Genomic DNA, 14,938 nt, shown 5'->3' with positions numbered 1-14,938 from the left:
TGTGGCTAAGGGGCAGCCAACGACAGAAGGGACATCCTTGGTGGCAGGTAGTGAATGTTCATTCAATGAGACATACAGGCTGAGGCTGGAGAGACCATGGTAAGGATGCCATAAGGGAGTCACAGCTGGCTAGGTGGCCAGTCACTTCCAGGCCTGTCCTCCCTGGGGTCTCTGCTTGTGCTCACTGAAGCTGTCAGGAGTCAGACTCCACCGGCACAGGCTGCAGAGAGACAGGCACAGGCTCCCATTTACATGAAACAAGTCCCAAGCACGCCTAGCAGAGAGGTGTGAGAAATCCCGTCAGTTCCTGGCAGCGTGGCTGCAGCCACAGCACACACCCCTCCCCAGCAGCTCCCCAGTGAGTCTTTGCTCTGAGGGAAGACAGACTGAGAACCCATAATGTGGTCCTTTTTATTTTCGGTCACTCTTGCTTCACTCCACAGGGAAAAAAAAAACAGGCTGAGAGGCTCAACACAGGGGCTTCCCAGGAGAGAACAGTGAACTTGCCAAGGGGCTTGTCCTGGTCCTCAGGGGTACCTGCTACCATGACATATGGGTAGAGGCGACCCCCACCTGCCAGTCAAGCTGGGAGGAATGGACATGCAGCAGAGAGGCCCTGAGTGGGAGGTGTGAGGGCCAACCGAGCAGCCAGGACTGAGGAGGGGAGGGGCCCTAAGGCCTAGTGAGGCCCTGGACACCAGCCCTGTCTGTCCTAGGACCCTGCCCTTGTAGGCCTCCTCTGGACTCCCAAACTGTGACCTATGCCATCACCGAGGCCTCAGGAACAAGAGGTGGATGTCCATGACATTGGTACCTGTCAGCCCTGTGTGCAGCAGGTGCGTCCCACCCTGAAGGCGGCAGAAGAAGGTGTGTGAATCATTGTGGGCTAAGAAAGTGGGCACGTCCAGGCCCTCAGCAGCAGCCTGGCTGGCAAGCTCAGGCACGACCCAGGCCCCAGCAGCCTCTGTGGGCCCATCCTGCCCATCACTGCCACCACTCAAAAACAGCATATCAATGTGCCCCAGGGGCCATCTGCCCAGCTCTGCTCCAACACGCAAGGCCAGTTCCTGGTTCCGGCCACCGTTGCCTGAGCCCTGCAGCAGCACTGTGGGCTCCCCACCAGCCAGCAGACAGACTGGGCCCCTAGCCTCTGCCACGGCTTCCAGAGCGTGCTCCAGCTGCAGGTCTGGGATCTGCAGCTCAGCTGCCAGCTCGTGGAGTTTTGTATCCTCTTCCACAGAAGCCCCAGCCATGGATGGGGTGAGGCGGGTTCCAGCCACCTGGGCCAGCAGCCCATAGAACCGGGCCACATTCTTCACGTCACCCTGCATGGCTGCACTCAGCACCACAGCCCGGTAGCCCAGCACCTCGGCCTGCTGCTGGGCCTCAGCCAGTGCCAGTGCATTGGAGCCAATAATCACATTGAGGACGTGACCACAAGAGTATGGCCCATGGGGGTCAGAGTCAGCCTGAGCCAGCACAGTCTTCACAGAACGTGGCAGGGCAGCACGAAGGCCATAGCGATTGAGGATATGCAGGCAATCTTGCACATTGTGGGCACTGGCCACAGTGGGACCGCTGGCAATCACCTCCACGGGGTCCCCCACCACATCTGACAGGATCAGGCTCACCACCTGAGGAAGAGCCACAGGGCAAGGCTCTGTCCCACCTCCTCCTTGCCCCAGAGCCCGTAGGGACAAATTGCTCCCTGGGCATCTACACACACTCATACCACCCAGGGCATGTCCTCACCCATTTCCAACCCCTCTCAGGTGGGCCTGCAGAACACCTGTCCATGCGGACTCCCCATCACCCTCCTTGCGGTCCCTCCCATGACTTTACCCAGCCAGCCCCATGGACTCTCACACCAGGGCCCTTCCAATTTGTATGCTGTTCTAGGCTTTCATAACCCTGGCACATGTGGGCCTGACTCCACCAAACTACCTGAGCAGGGTAGGCAGCCTGAGCCAGTCCCCCACCCTTGAGCTGGGACAGCGCCTTCCGAATGGTGTTCAGCTCCTGGATGGTGGCTCCACGGGCTGCCAGCAGCTTGGTGAGTGTCTGCTTCTCCTCCAGTGTGACAGGTGGGATGGGGGCGGGCAGCAGGGCCGAGCCCCCACCTGCAGAGACAGTGAAGGCATCAGACAGAAGGGACATCCCAACCCAGGGAACCAGACAAGCAGTGGTGAACAAGCCCACATTAGGAAAGGGGGGGGTTGGAAATGTGGGGTTAGGGTGGCCCTGTGTGGACATACAATATGTCCATGGTCATATTGCATGGTCAATATGTGCATGGTCACCACACATTGGCCACCTGAGGTTGTCCCCTGCTTTGAGGTACTCTAGGTCCCAGCAGGCAGTCAAGAATTAACTCTTCCTTAAGAGATGGGAATGGGAGCAGGGCAGGGAGCGACAGCGAAGGATCAATCAAAGGATCAATCGAAGGGTTCCAAGAGCTCGGGAGACCTGGGTTCTGGGCCCAGGTAACACAGGTGCAGACAACAACAAAAAGAGTGAGATTTTCTGAGGGCTCTGCTGATGGTGCTCTTCACGCACCCTCTCATCATCACCCAACAAGGTCAGTTCAGCGGGGGCTGGGGGACTCCACAGCTCAGGGGAAGCCAGATGACTGGCCCAAGGCTACCAGGAGTCACCATCCAGGCTCCTCATAGCTTCCCTTCTCCCAATTTCACCCTGTGGCCCTGGGGTCTCAGACCTGATCTCCCAAAGACCTGGTATTTGGAGCACCCCCTGCCAACTGTCTTGAGCCAATCTGGCACCCAGACCTGAGATGAGCACGAGCAGCAGGTCATCAGCTGTGAGTCCCTCGGCCAGCTGCTGGATGGCCTGTGCAGCACAAAGTGCATCGCGGTCTGGCAGGTTGTCCTCCGCACCCTCGAATACCTGGACACGGCTGTGCGGCTTCAGCAGCATCTCCCTGAGCAGGGAGAGAACAGAGAGCAAGAAATGGGGTGGGCTCCTCTCCTCTCACCTGATTTCTCAACTGTACAGGTGAAGGGGGCATGAATAAGGATGCCCACTGACACCTATCCTGGAGCCAAGCCAGACCCAGGAGAGAAAGGGAAGCTGGAGACGAGGGAGAGGCTCAGATCCCAGTCTGGGTCCGGGCCCAGGTTTCCTTCCCAGACAGTGGAAAGCAGCCTCTCCCCATATCCCCATGGCTCCTTACCGTTTGCCAGCATGCTCCATGGCAGCACGGATCCCCTTAGGAACGCTGATCACACCCTGCACGAGATGCTGGCCCAGTAGCTCCTCAGCTGCAGCTGCCATGCCCAGCACAGCCTTGCCAAAGCCCACTAGGTAGAGGTTTTGCTGTAGCTGAAAGCTCCGGTCCCGCACCTTCAGCTGTCTGCCACCAGGGTCCAAGGACAGTGCCCGGTGCAGCATGGGGCCCGGCAACACAGCATCCACAGCACTGTTGAACAGCTGCTGCGCCTGCTCTGCCAAGGCCATGCCACTGGCCAGCCGGGCCACTGGGACCCCCCAGAGGAGTGGACGCAAGGGGGCTCGGGCCACAAGGGGCAGCAACTGCAGGGCTGCAGCCATGCCCCACAGCTCTCAGCACTGCCTGGCACCCATGGCTGCCTATCGGAGAGAAAGCACAAATGAGGCCCTCGTAAGACAAGAGACAGGAGGGCCCCCACAGCCACCCCTCTGAGGGCTCAGGGTCAATGGACCCCACAGCTGCTGCTGTAAGAATGAGCCATCTGATAGCCCAAGGAGACTTCTTGAAGCCCACAACTGCCTGATCTCGCTATAGTCCTCAGAGACCAGCCCTGCCACCCAGCCATGTCCTCCCCTGCAGACCACATGCCAGCCCTCTGAACACTCTTGACCCAAGTCCAAAGTTCCTGTTAGCTGAGCCCTCCTCCTAGGTCACCCCCTTTGGCTGGGAGTTAATCATAAACAGAGGTAGCAATTCCTACCAGTGGGCTCCTGCCCTGCCTCTTTTCCACCCCCTGCACATCAGAGCCCTCACCCAGGGCAACGCCCCTTTCTGGTACTCCCTCCTTGCCTCTTTACCACCTCTGCTGCCAGGAGGCTCTTGATTGTCCCACCAACTTACCCCCAAGTCCACTGACATCCCACCTACTCTATTTCATTATCTCATGGGACTGGGATGGGGAGGCTGGTAACACTGGGTCTTTGTGGGGAGACTGCAGGCTCACCAAAGCACTGATAGCCCATGCCCAGAACACATTCTCAAGACACACAATCTGAGGAATCCCAGCATTCAGAATGACAGTCTAGCAAGAGGTTCGGGTTCAAAATATGAGTGGGAGAAAAGTCTGGGTCATGGTGGAACCATAGGGAAGTCCCTAGGCACCATCTGAGACCATGTGCCAGGAGGCTCAGTCTGGAGGACAGGAAAGGATGCCCTTCCACCCACATAGCTGGCCTCTTCTTGCTCTGAGATAACAAAACAAGTCCTGGGTCACACCACCCACATGATAAGAGCGCAGTGGCTGAAGCAGGCAGGCACAGGCCAGGCTCCTATAGCTGAGCCCAAATAGTCATTTTCCCCACTGGGCAGAGAAACCCTAGAGAAGCCTTGGGGTGAAGGTCAGGAAGCTGTAGAGGAGTTTAGGGACAATAAAGCCCAAAAGAGTTCATCTATAAAAATGCATCTTTTAAAATAAATGCCTTCCATAAATGCTGCAAACTGACTGCATCAGCAACTGTGGATAGAGCAGGGAAAGGAGGCTGGGAATTAGGGTTCCAGCTTTATTACAGGTTTTCTGAGTGGCTGGGATGCCTTGATTTCTCTCAGTGGGCCTCATCTGCTAAATGAGAGGTGGGTGAGATTAAGATTAACACTCTCCCCTTGACACCCTCAGGCTCTCTGATGCCGTCTACTGTAACACAGAAAACCCCAAACACGTTTATTTCACACCAAATAACGTGCCAACTTCTAAACCTTGGCCATTTAGTCTGTTTGGCTCACAGCCTTCCCATAAGAGAAGACTAAATAATATTCCCTGTGAAAAGGAACACAGAGGGTACTCCCACCTGGATTCTGAAAATTGCGAGGGGGACAGACCCCTGGGGCTTGCCCATAAGTTTTGGAGCTACAAGCGTCTTGGCATCTAAGAGGAAGATTTTTACAGCCTTGGTGAACTTCGTACCTATTTCCCTGATGGATAAAGGGGCCCTAAAGGATCCCAGCATTGCTACTGGATACTAGAGCCCAGGAAAGGAGGACGCTCAAGGCTAAGGTTGTCAGAGAAAATACAGGGCGTCCAGTTAAATCTGAATTTCAGATAAGTGATTTTTTAATGTATGTTCCATACAATATTCAGTACTTACTTATACTAAAAATTATTCGTAGTTTATCTGAAATTCAGATTTAACTGGACGCCCTGTATGTTTACTTGACAAATCCGCCAACTCCATTCAGCATACGGTCTTTCCTAAACCCCGGACACACAAGAGCGAAACGAGGAAATACCAAAACCACCGGACTCGACCCTTCTCGGCCACCCAGTGGCGCCTGCGCCACTTCCGGCTTCCCTCTGCCTGCAGGGGCCCGGAAGTGACGTAATCCACAGGCCGCGGCCTCGGGTCTTCGGGAGGGATGTGGCTGCAGTGTAATGCCCAGTAACGCGAGGAAGAACGGTCTGCTGCCACCTGGACTTGCCGTCGCCAGACCCAGAGATTGGTTTCGAAGGCCATGCGAGCCCTCGGAGAATGGTCTTACGGCCCCACGGTTCCCAGCGTTCGGGACCAGAAGTCTTTGAGGGCGGGTGGGGCGGAATCCGGAAGTGTGGGGTGTGCGGGGCGGAGTTGGGGCGGGTGTCAGGTGTGCGCTCTGGCGGGAGAGGATGTAGAGGAAGCCGGGGTGGGGGTTATTGGCTCCCTACTGACTTACCAAGAGACCTGGAAGGAGTCACCTTCAGGCTTTAGTTTCTTCATCTCTGCAATGGAGGTAATAATCCCCGCCTCACCGAATTGCAATATTCCTATGTCCTGTACGAACCAATCAGCAAACACACCCCGAGCTCCTGTTAGGTACCAGGCACTTGGTTGAGCAAACTGAGACTCACTGCTTCCCCACAGCCCACCCCTTCTGCAGCCAGATTGTCATCCTCGCTCCTCCCCATAGCTATAATCCCACAACAATTCATTGGTGTTCCTTCCTCTCCCCTGTGGGCCACCAAATACAGCCAGAGAGTTCTGTGCCATGATACTCAAACACACAAGCTGCATGTAAACAAGAGTGACTGTGGGCCTTCCTTGCTGTCCCTGCTCTCACCTTGTGCTCGCTGTGACGAAGGCTTGATGCCTTCCCACATTCATAAGACAAGTCCTGACCAGACTCCAAAAACGCAGAGGAGTATGCTGCATTTACTGATGATTTCTTAGGGAGATAGGGGAGAGAGTTGCATCACAAATCACATGACTGATTTCCTAAAAATCTTACTGAAATATATTTCTTACATCAACCTAAAATAATCAAAAGGTCCAGGATCCAGTGAAAAGAGTTTGTTTAAGTGCAGTGTGAGATTGTGTGTGGGGGGCGGACAAAAAAAAAAATAATATGTGTCACTTGTAGGAAGGTCAGGCAAAGAATGGTGATCAGTGCTTCCTGGTGTAGGGAAAGGTGAGGATCACTTATATAGGCAAAAACAGGGGTGCCAAACAGAATTACAACATTTTTCATACAAAGGCCAACATGTAGATTTAAGATCTGATTGACTACTATTGCTTACACTTTAAGGGGTTTACTTAACCTTCTATTGTGAAGAGGTAACAATCACAAGAGTCTCTAACTTTAGTCTAAGTTTGAACGAAGAATAGGGAGCATGGTTAATGTATAACATTTCAACACAAAAGTCAGGAAGCATTGGTCATGCACCGGAGAAGACAAAACAGCCATATTACTAGACCCAGTTTCCAGGGCTTAACTTTTCCCCTTGGCATAATAAATTTGGAAGGTCCTGAAATTTTACTTTGTTTTCACACTCCCCATCTGCTCCCTTTGGCAGTTGCCACATCTCTCCACAGGTCTCCAAACCATGCTCTGCTCTTATGAACTATCCTTCCCCCTGCAACTTCCAGCTCTCTCCCTGAATTTTTCTTTCTCTTTATAATAGAGGACATTTTATTCCCTCTCCCATATGATTCCCCACACCACCATCAAAACACGCACCTTGGGAAGGCTCTGTAATGTGGAGGAGATTGTAAATACTTAAAATTTCATAGTTTTTCTTTGCTTATAGTCAGCCATCTTTATCCATCCCTGCATTTATTCATCCCTCCATCATTCAACAGACATTTTCTGAGTGCCTTCTATATGGTCCCAATGCCAAAGCTGCTGGGAAGAGTAAGAAGTGGTACTTTTAGTTGGGAAACTTACTTTGCTTTTCTGTTTACATTCTTATAATGCACTTGGAAGTATAAATTTGAGCACTTTTCATTATTTAGTGATAGAAACTCTCATAAACAGATACCATTTACTGTGCCAGTGCTATTCTGTCAGACTGTAAGTAGGAGACTAATTGTACCCATTTTTTAAGCCCCCATTTCCACCCTGAAGCTACTCTCAACAATGCATTTAACAACGGCAAGGTTTAGATGCCCAGTGAACTGTGATCTGGAAAGTGGTGACTTGGTCTAATTCGTATTTGTATTTCTACTGCCCTGCCTATGACCAGGTGCAAATAGAAGCTGGAATTTCTCTTTTCTTTTCTTTTTTACTGAATTAACAAGAGAACAGTGAAGTGCTCAGCTGCTAAGTACTACAGACCCTCAGTGGAAAGGATTTCAGAAAAGGGAAAGAAATGGTGGTGGTGAGTGGAAGTAGAAGGCTTCATGAAGCAGTGGAATTCAGGTCTGAGAAAACAATTAGCTTTCTCGGAACGCTTACACATACCTTGATAGTGGAAATAAACCTACGTCTACAGTCCTTTTAGAGTACACTTTGGCAATAAGTACCAATATCAAACATTTGGCAATTTCACTCCAAGGAAATAACTGGGCATGTGGACAAAGATGGTGTAGGGGAAGAAAAACACTCTGACCTTCTTAGGTTCAGTGGCTGGGACCCTGTAAATTAAACTGACAAAAAAAACAGATTAACGGAGAAAAAAGTTTATTTCATAGCATATGGAGTGCCTTACAGAAATGAAGTAAAAACTCCAAAGAAGTGGTTAGGCTTGAAAGCTTATATACTATTTTTAACTAGGAGTGAAACATTGTGGAGACTGGACAAGACAAAAAGTGGCTTGAGCTTGTACAGGCAGTCAATTGTAGAAAGGTAAATACATGGGGGAAACTGATGGAAGATAAGGGTTGTTTTAGTAAGGTTTGTTTGTACAGATTCTTCTTGGCATTGATTCCCTGTCTCCAGTGGTAAGAATAGACACTTCTTCCTGGTACAAGGAGAGCACCTTTCTCATGGGAAATTTATGTCCTGGTTTTAGGTAGAAGGTGTGAACAGGGGGGTCCTTCCTGCATCTGCTATTTCCCAAATGCCTTCAGCTCAAAGTAACTCTTATGCCAAAGTGGCATGTTCTGGAGGGGTATAATTTGATCCCCTTCAATGGACGTGAAGAAATATTCAGCCCAGAGATTTTATGAGTATAAAGCAATCTAAATATCTGTAGATATGATAATTTATACAAGGAAATTACAGTACTTCTAAGTAGACATTTAAAATAATATTATTAAGGCTACATACGTGTTACTTTTTGAGATACCATTTTGTTAGTAAAAAACTGTTGAAATGGCCATTTAAGTAAATACAGAATATGAACTTTCCCATTATTCAAGCTGAAGGGAAGAAGGCAATGGGGGGGAGGGTTTACTGAATTTATTCATTCAAGTAAAGCTTTAAATTAAATGTACCCTTTTATACCAAAGGAAGAAGTCATTTCTGGGTGCCACTTTAAAAGTCACAGTGTCTATAGAGCAATGATTGTCTTTTATTTATGGCAAAACCTAAGATAACTCAGAGGGTGTTAACCATGAACTCCAAACTGGAGGCAGCTGCCCCTCAGGGAGGTGCTCCTGGGTCTCCATGTTGTCCCTCCACTTGTTCTTGACATCCTGGAAAGACCTTGGGGTCCAGAGCCTTTTGTCTGCTCAGCCTCCTCTTCCTCACCATTCAGCTCCTAGTTCCTCGAAGTTTGCACCAGTTTATCCTGCACCTGCCACAAGGGCTTGGACGGGTTGAGGGGTGGAAGAGCTCCCCTGGGGAGTGCTTCCAGGGTCATTTCTGCAGTGAGTTTTCAGCGAGCCGCCACCACCACCACATACACCCAGAACACAATTATGTGTTCCACCTTTGGCTCTGAAATGCTGGACACTGGAGATACCAGGGTATCTCCAGTGCTAGGATGGCATTGTGCAGGGTTGCTCAGTGGGAGGGAAGGTCAGCTGTGCTGGAGGTAGGGTAGAGTGGACTTTGTGTCTTACATAAGGGCTCTAAAACATCTCAAAGCTATTTTTCTTGGAAGGAAGGGTGGGGGAGAGTACAGACATCTCACTAGGAAGCGGCTTAGCTGTGACCAGGCAAGTAACTGATGAGGAGGGGCCACTAAATCTGTGTATGTTGCATTGTCAGTTTTTAAGCCTTTGGAAACAGTTCTGTAGTTTTAGAGATAGAGGCCCTGGGGCTCTAAGCAGTTCCTCTGGGCTCTGGGCATTCAAGGCTTATCTGGAAAGATCCCATCCCCTCCTTCCATAACAAGAAGACATTGTTTCCTAACAATGGACTTTGTTAAATGTGAATGATTATGCCCTGGAAACAGAGCTGGAGCTTTCCAGTGCAGAAGCAGAGTCCGAATCCAGACTCTAGTGCTTACTGGCTGTGTGATCTTGAGACAGTTACTTAACCTCTCAGAACCTCAGAGTCTTCAGCATTAAAATGAGGTTAAGAGCATTAAATAAACACTGTTTCAAGTGCATGTAGAGAGGCTCAAAGTTTTGGCTGTACTATTCCTGGGTTAGGCCAGATTTGTGCATGCAGGATCTATGCGGCCAGAGCAGTTGGTTTAATATTCTGTTGTTGCCATCTTTAGATTCATAACAATTTTTTAACAAGGGGCCTATTTATTTATGTTGCACCAGGTCCCACAAACTATGTATTTTGGTCCCTGCTACCAGGGAAAGATGCCCTCCTTTTGTTACTGAAAGTTCAGTACTTGTCCCTGTCCCCAGGGCCAAATGAGGACAAGAGGTTTGAGGAGCAGGAAAGAGAAGATTATTAATTTGCCAGCAAATGAGAAGAACGGCAGACTCTCCTCTTAAAATACCATTGTCCTTCCTATAAGCAGAAATACAGAGCTTTTAAGGGGGGGGGGGTTTCAGCTTCAGGCTATTGACGTTTAACTATAGTTGATGATTCTGGATTGACCCCATCTCCGGAAAAGACAATCTCCTGTGACCTCTGCCTGGACAATTCCCTTGAGCCATCTCCTGTGGTACAAAAAGCCAAGGACACTCTCCTGCCCCTCTGATTGCCGGCCTTGGGCAGGGATGCAGGTTTTAGTTCCCAAAAAGGGTGAGGGGGTTTTAAAGAGGCAGCTCATAAAACATTTTACCCTCTTTCAGGCCATTACCTCTGTTACACTTTCATCGAGGCTCCTTGATCCTGGAGTCTCAAGACCTCTCCAAGGGATTTCAGTAAGTGGACAGATGTTAGCACTGCCAGTGTTACACACTGTGGGAGGTGGAGGTGGAGGAGGCAGTAGTGAGGCTGTAATGAGAAAGCCTGACCCCCCCTTGCTATAACAGACATTTCCTGGCCACCTGGGCCAGGACAGTTCTTTATGCAGGTGGCCTAGAAACCCTGGGCTCAGTTCATTCAGTAGCATCCCTGGAAGGCCACTTGGAATCTTCCACAGTTGACCCTGGGAGGAAACAGCACAGCATGTAATTCAGAAGTGGTACAAGCTGCAGAAATTGATATGAAATCAGCCAAAAAAAAGAAAAATCAAATATTCTTACAAAAAAATATATCAAATGTTCTAATCTTTTAAAATGCTTTTAAGCATATATGCTTTCTCCCCTCTTTTTCATGGGGGGGGAAGAAAGAAACCAATAGAAAATATGTTTAAATGAATAAAACAATTGCTGAGGTTGCCTTTAACTCCACAGAAGAGGTTGTAATTTCAATTTGATGTAAAATATTACCTCTGCTCATGGCCATCTTAGAACATTTATTTCCTTTTGGTGGTGAGTGAAATGAAGCATTCATTTAGCAAATCAAGCAATTTATCAAGTGTGAAGTGATTATACCCGTACAGTGTATGACAATTGAAACATGCTATACAAGATTACCATGTGTTACCACTGTGTTCCAATGTTCTGCTTTTCCTCTTTGGCAGTTAAGCCTGTGTGTGCGGTCTCTCTCTGTCTCTGTCTCTGTCTCTGTCTCTGTCTCTCCCTCTCCCTGCCCTCTCTCTCTCTCTCTTCCCCTGTCCCCCCGCCTCACCCTTTCACCCCTCTGTCACCCACACCCACACCCACAAACCCTTCCCAAAGAAGAGAATCACCTGATTCTAGTTATTTCAAGGGCTTGTATAAGAAGTTAATCAATCTCTAGGGAAGCCCCACTGCTGGGCACTCTAGCCCAGAAATTTCTCTCAAAGAATTATAATTCATAAGGAGTTCTCCGTTTTGGAAAGAGGATAAATTGCTTAGGACAGGTTCCATTTTAAGCTGTGTGGTGTGAAATGTAAAAATGTAATAAATGGACCAAATATCTGGAGTCCTTTGGATAACTTCATTTTTTCACTTAATGTATGTTGAACTCTGGCTGGGCTCTAGATAAAATTGGAAGCAAAATTACTTTACAACTACATCATAGACTAGTATGTAGCCATTCAAAATGATTGTGTATACCTATATTTATTGACCTGGAAGATGTTCATAGTATGGAAAAGGGTAGGTTATAAATAATTTATGAACCCATTGAAATATATTTCAGAGAAAAAATCTGAAAAGTTCTACATCAAAATGGTAAATTTTATATTATATATATTTCACTATAATAAAAAAAGTAACAGTGGCTACATCTGGATACTGTTTTTTATTTTTTATTTTATTTTTTTAGGCCCCTAGCTTTGCATGGATGGATGCTGGGTTTTTTTATTATTACTTATTTGTGTTTTTTAGCTTTTCTGCAATGAATATGTGAAAACTAAATAAATGAAATACTGATTAAAAAGAAAAGGAAAAACTAAAAAATTAAGTCTGATTCTTTTTTTAAGGCCATCTGATTCACTTCTCACTGCAGCTTTCCCTCCGTCCACTCCCCAGCGGGAGCCAGCCTTTGTGGGTCACTTTCTGAAGTCTGTCCTTTAAGGCAACAATGCTGTTGGACTGGAAGCCAGGAGAGCCCCACTCTAATAGGGCAGGGAGCTGGGCTAGGAATGGGAAACAGTGAGAATGTGAATCAGGCTGAACATTTCAGGACCCTCTTAAAATACGAAAAAATGACTTTTTGCATTCCAAAAATAATACAGTAAGTCAAGTCGTCAAGTCTTGGGAGGAAGCTTTCCTCTGAACAGTGAAATCTGGAAAAGGTACAGGAAGTAAAATACTTGAAAGATACCCAGCAAAGATTTCTTTTGGCCAACAACATTCAGTAGATAACAGCTGTTTCTGTGGCTATTTTTGTAAGTTAACACAGACCAAAAAATGGCATCTCACTGGGTGCATTCATTTCCTAACAGTTCACGACATGGCACCAGATCTGTCCTTGTTGCCATCTAATGATTCAAAGCAGTCTCCCCATCAGCATTTCTAGTCTCTGAAATAAAAACACAGGAATTACAGGGAAGCAGAGTGAGTGCTCTGGGATGCGGAGGGCTTTTCTTCCATTGCTTTGCAGTTTGGAAAGTTGCCATCCATTCAGGTTTCACTCAAACCGGCTTTTTCCAGACCCCAGAACAAATTGTAGCCAGTAGCTCTGCTCTTTGTCAGGAGGCAATTGCAACCCATTTAGCCAGGATCTTGCCCTCTTTCCTTAGAAAACAACTTCTCTGAATAGGGATCCTGGCTCTCTTTACCCAGGGGGTAGGATACAGTCCCTAGTTCTCACCAGAAAGACCCCAACTGTCCCAGGGTTTCCATTTTGTTTTTACCATTACCCATGTTATATCTGGGTCTCTGGATATCACACTTTCCTAACATCAGTAACTGAAATGTCTCACAGGCTGGGTGCTGTGGCTCACGCCTGTAATCCTAGCACTCTGGGAGGCTAAGGCGGCAGGACCGCTTGAGCTCAGGAGTTCAAGGCCAGCCTGAACAACAGTGAGACTCTGTCTCTACTAAAAATAGAACAATTATCCAGGCATTGTGGCCTGCACCTGTAGTCCCAGCTACTCGGGAGGCTGAGGCAGAAGGATCGCTTGAGCCCGGGAGTTTGAGGTTGCTGTGAGCTAGGCTGATGCCACAGCACTCTAACCCTGGGTGACAGAGTGAGACCCTGTCTCAAAAAAAAAAGAAATGTCTCACAGTCTTTCCTCATTTTTTTTTTCCTCTTTAGCTAAATAAAGCAAAACAAATAGGCCCTGTCTCCATTGTCTGAGACCCCAAGCAATTAACCTTTTGAGGACCTGCACACAGGTTAGAGATCTAGGAACCCACAAAGGTTACACTGAATTTAACCCCTTGCACAGGAAGTTAAAGCTAGGAAGCTTGGTTCCTATTTTGTGATCAGATACTACTTTCCTTTGTTAGAGATCAACTTTCCTTCCTTTTAAGGAAAAGAGGCTCTTATACAATAGAATCATTAAAGCAATCCTGTTGACTACAAAGAGAGTAAAGTAGCTGTTCTTTATCTTGAATGTGGTGGCAGTTGCATGACTATATGGGTGTCAAAACATAAAACTATCTACAAAAATGGCTGATTGTTACTGTATATAAATTATACCTTGATTAAGAACACCAACAATATGGTTGGTCCGAGTGCAGTGGTGTTTACAACTAATTGATCACAACCAGTTACAGATTCCTTTGTTCCTTCTCCACTCCCACTGCTCCACTTGACCAGCCTTAAAATGAAAAAAAAAAAAAAAAAAAGAACACCAACAATAATCTGGTTTACTAACATAGAAAAATATGTAAAATGTAACACTAAGGGGGGGACAGGAGAGGGTTGCATCTATAAAGTTTATGTGTACATATGAATAAGGAAAAGGAGGAGATCAGAAGAATTTACAACTGTATCCTGTTGAATGAGGAGATAATTTTTTCCTTTTAAAAGTTTCTTTGTAATTGATGCTGTGAGTTTTGGAGCTGCAAATACTTTTTTTTTTTTTTCGAGATAGGGTCTTACCCTGTCACCTGGGCTAAAGTGCAGTGGCATCATCATAACTGACTGCAACCTCCAACTCCTCAGCTCCAGGGATCCTCCTGCCTCATCCTCCTGAGTAGCTAGGACTACTGGCATGCGCCAAGACACCCAGCTAAGTTTTGTATTTTTTGTAGAGATGGGGCCTGGCTCTTGCTCTGGTTGGTCTTGAACTCCTGGCTTCAAGCGATGGTCCTGCCTCAGCCTCCCAAACTGTTAGGATTACGGGCACTTAAAGATGAGGGTTTGTTATATTTATTAAAATGTATGGAGCTGTACACTTCAAATGAGTTCGCTTTAGGCACATTATGTTGTATGTCAATTTAAACATTTCTTAAGAAAGCTTAAAAGTTCTGGGTAGTGGTCACAGGGTGTATTTCCAAATGAAAAAAAATTCAGCTACTTAAAATTTGTGCAGTCTACCGTAATTATACCTCAATAAAATAGCGCTGTGGTGGACTAGTGGTCAAGCCGCCGGCGATCTATTCACCGGATTCACCCTAGAACAGGCCTCCAGGGCCATACCCGACCCCTGCAGTACACGCTCCCGCGCGGCCTGCGGCGGGGGCGTCTGTAGGGGGCGTCCGAGTCTCGGCGGGGGGGGGTGCATCCCGC

The 14,938-nt window shown here is 47.9% G+C and overlaps 1 protein-coding gene across 2 annotated transcripts; it reads right to left on the bottom strand.

Moving 5' to 3' along the window:
- Positions 1–392: 392 nt before the first annotated feature.
- On the bottom strand, positions 393–3,915 carry GLYCTK (glycerate kinase). Of its 2 annotated transcripts, XM_012639078.1 has the most exons (4): positions 3,191–3,913; positions 2,787–2,938; positions 1,945–2,120; positions 393–1,634 (listed from the first exon to the last, which is right to left on the bottom strand). In XM_012639078.1, exons 1-4 carry the CDS (start codon positions 3,565–3,567, stop codon positions 768–770), a joined length of 1,572 nt encoding a protein of 523 aa, XP_012494532.1. In that variant the 5' UTR covers positions 3,568–3,913; the 3' UTR covers positions 393–767. The 2 variants fall into 2 exon arrangements, with proteins under 2 accessions (XP_012494532.1, XP_012494540.1); XM_012639086.1 differs by lacking the exon at positions 1,945–2,120 and having other exon boundaries at positions 1,401–1,634; positions 3,191–3,915.
- Between the last annotated feature and the right edge of the window lie 11,023 nt (positions 3,916–14,938).

This window comes from Propithecus coquereli, unplaced genomic scaffold, assembly GCF_000956105.1.
Source record: "Propithecus coquereli isolate 6110/MARCELLA unplaced genomic scaffold, Pcoq_1.0 Scaffold1, whole genome shotgun sequence".
NCBI lineage: Eukaryota > Metazoa > Chordata > Mammalia > Primates > Indriidae > Propithecus > Propithecus coquereli.
The sequence above is the reverse complement of the archived record's forward strand: the minus strand, read 5'-3'. Positions and strand labels throughout refer to the sequence as shown.

What these genes read in the sequence shown, in the direction of transcription:
- GLYCTK (XM_012639078.1), bottom strand. Translation starts at nt 3,567, where the DNA reads ATGGCTGCAGCCCTGCAGTTGCTGCCCCTTGTGGCCCGAGCCCCCTTG. An exon ending in ATGGAGCATGCTGGCAAACG is followed by an intron (nt 2,939 to 3,190) that starts GTAAGGAGCCAT and finishes CTCCCTGCTCAG; the next exon opens with GGAGATGCTGCTGAAGCCGC. An exon ending in GCTGCTCGTGCTCATCTCAG is followed by an intron (nt 2,121 to 2,786) that starts GTCTGGGTGCCA and finishes CTGTCTCTGCAG; the next exon opens with GTGGGGGCTCGGCCCTGCTG.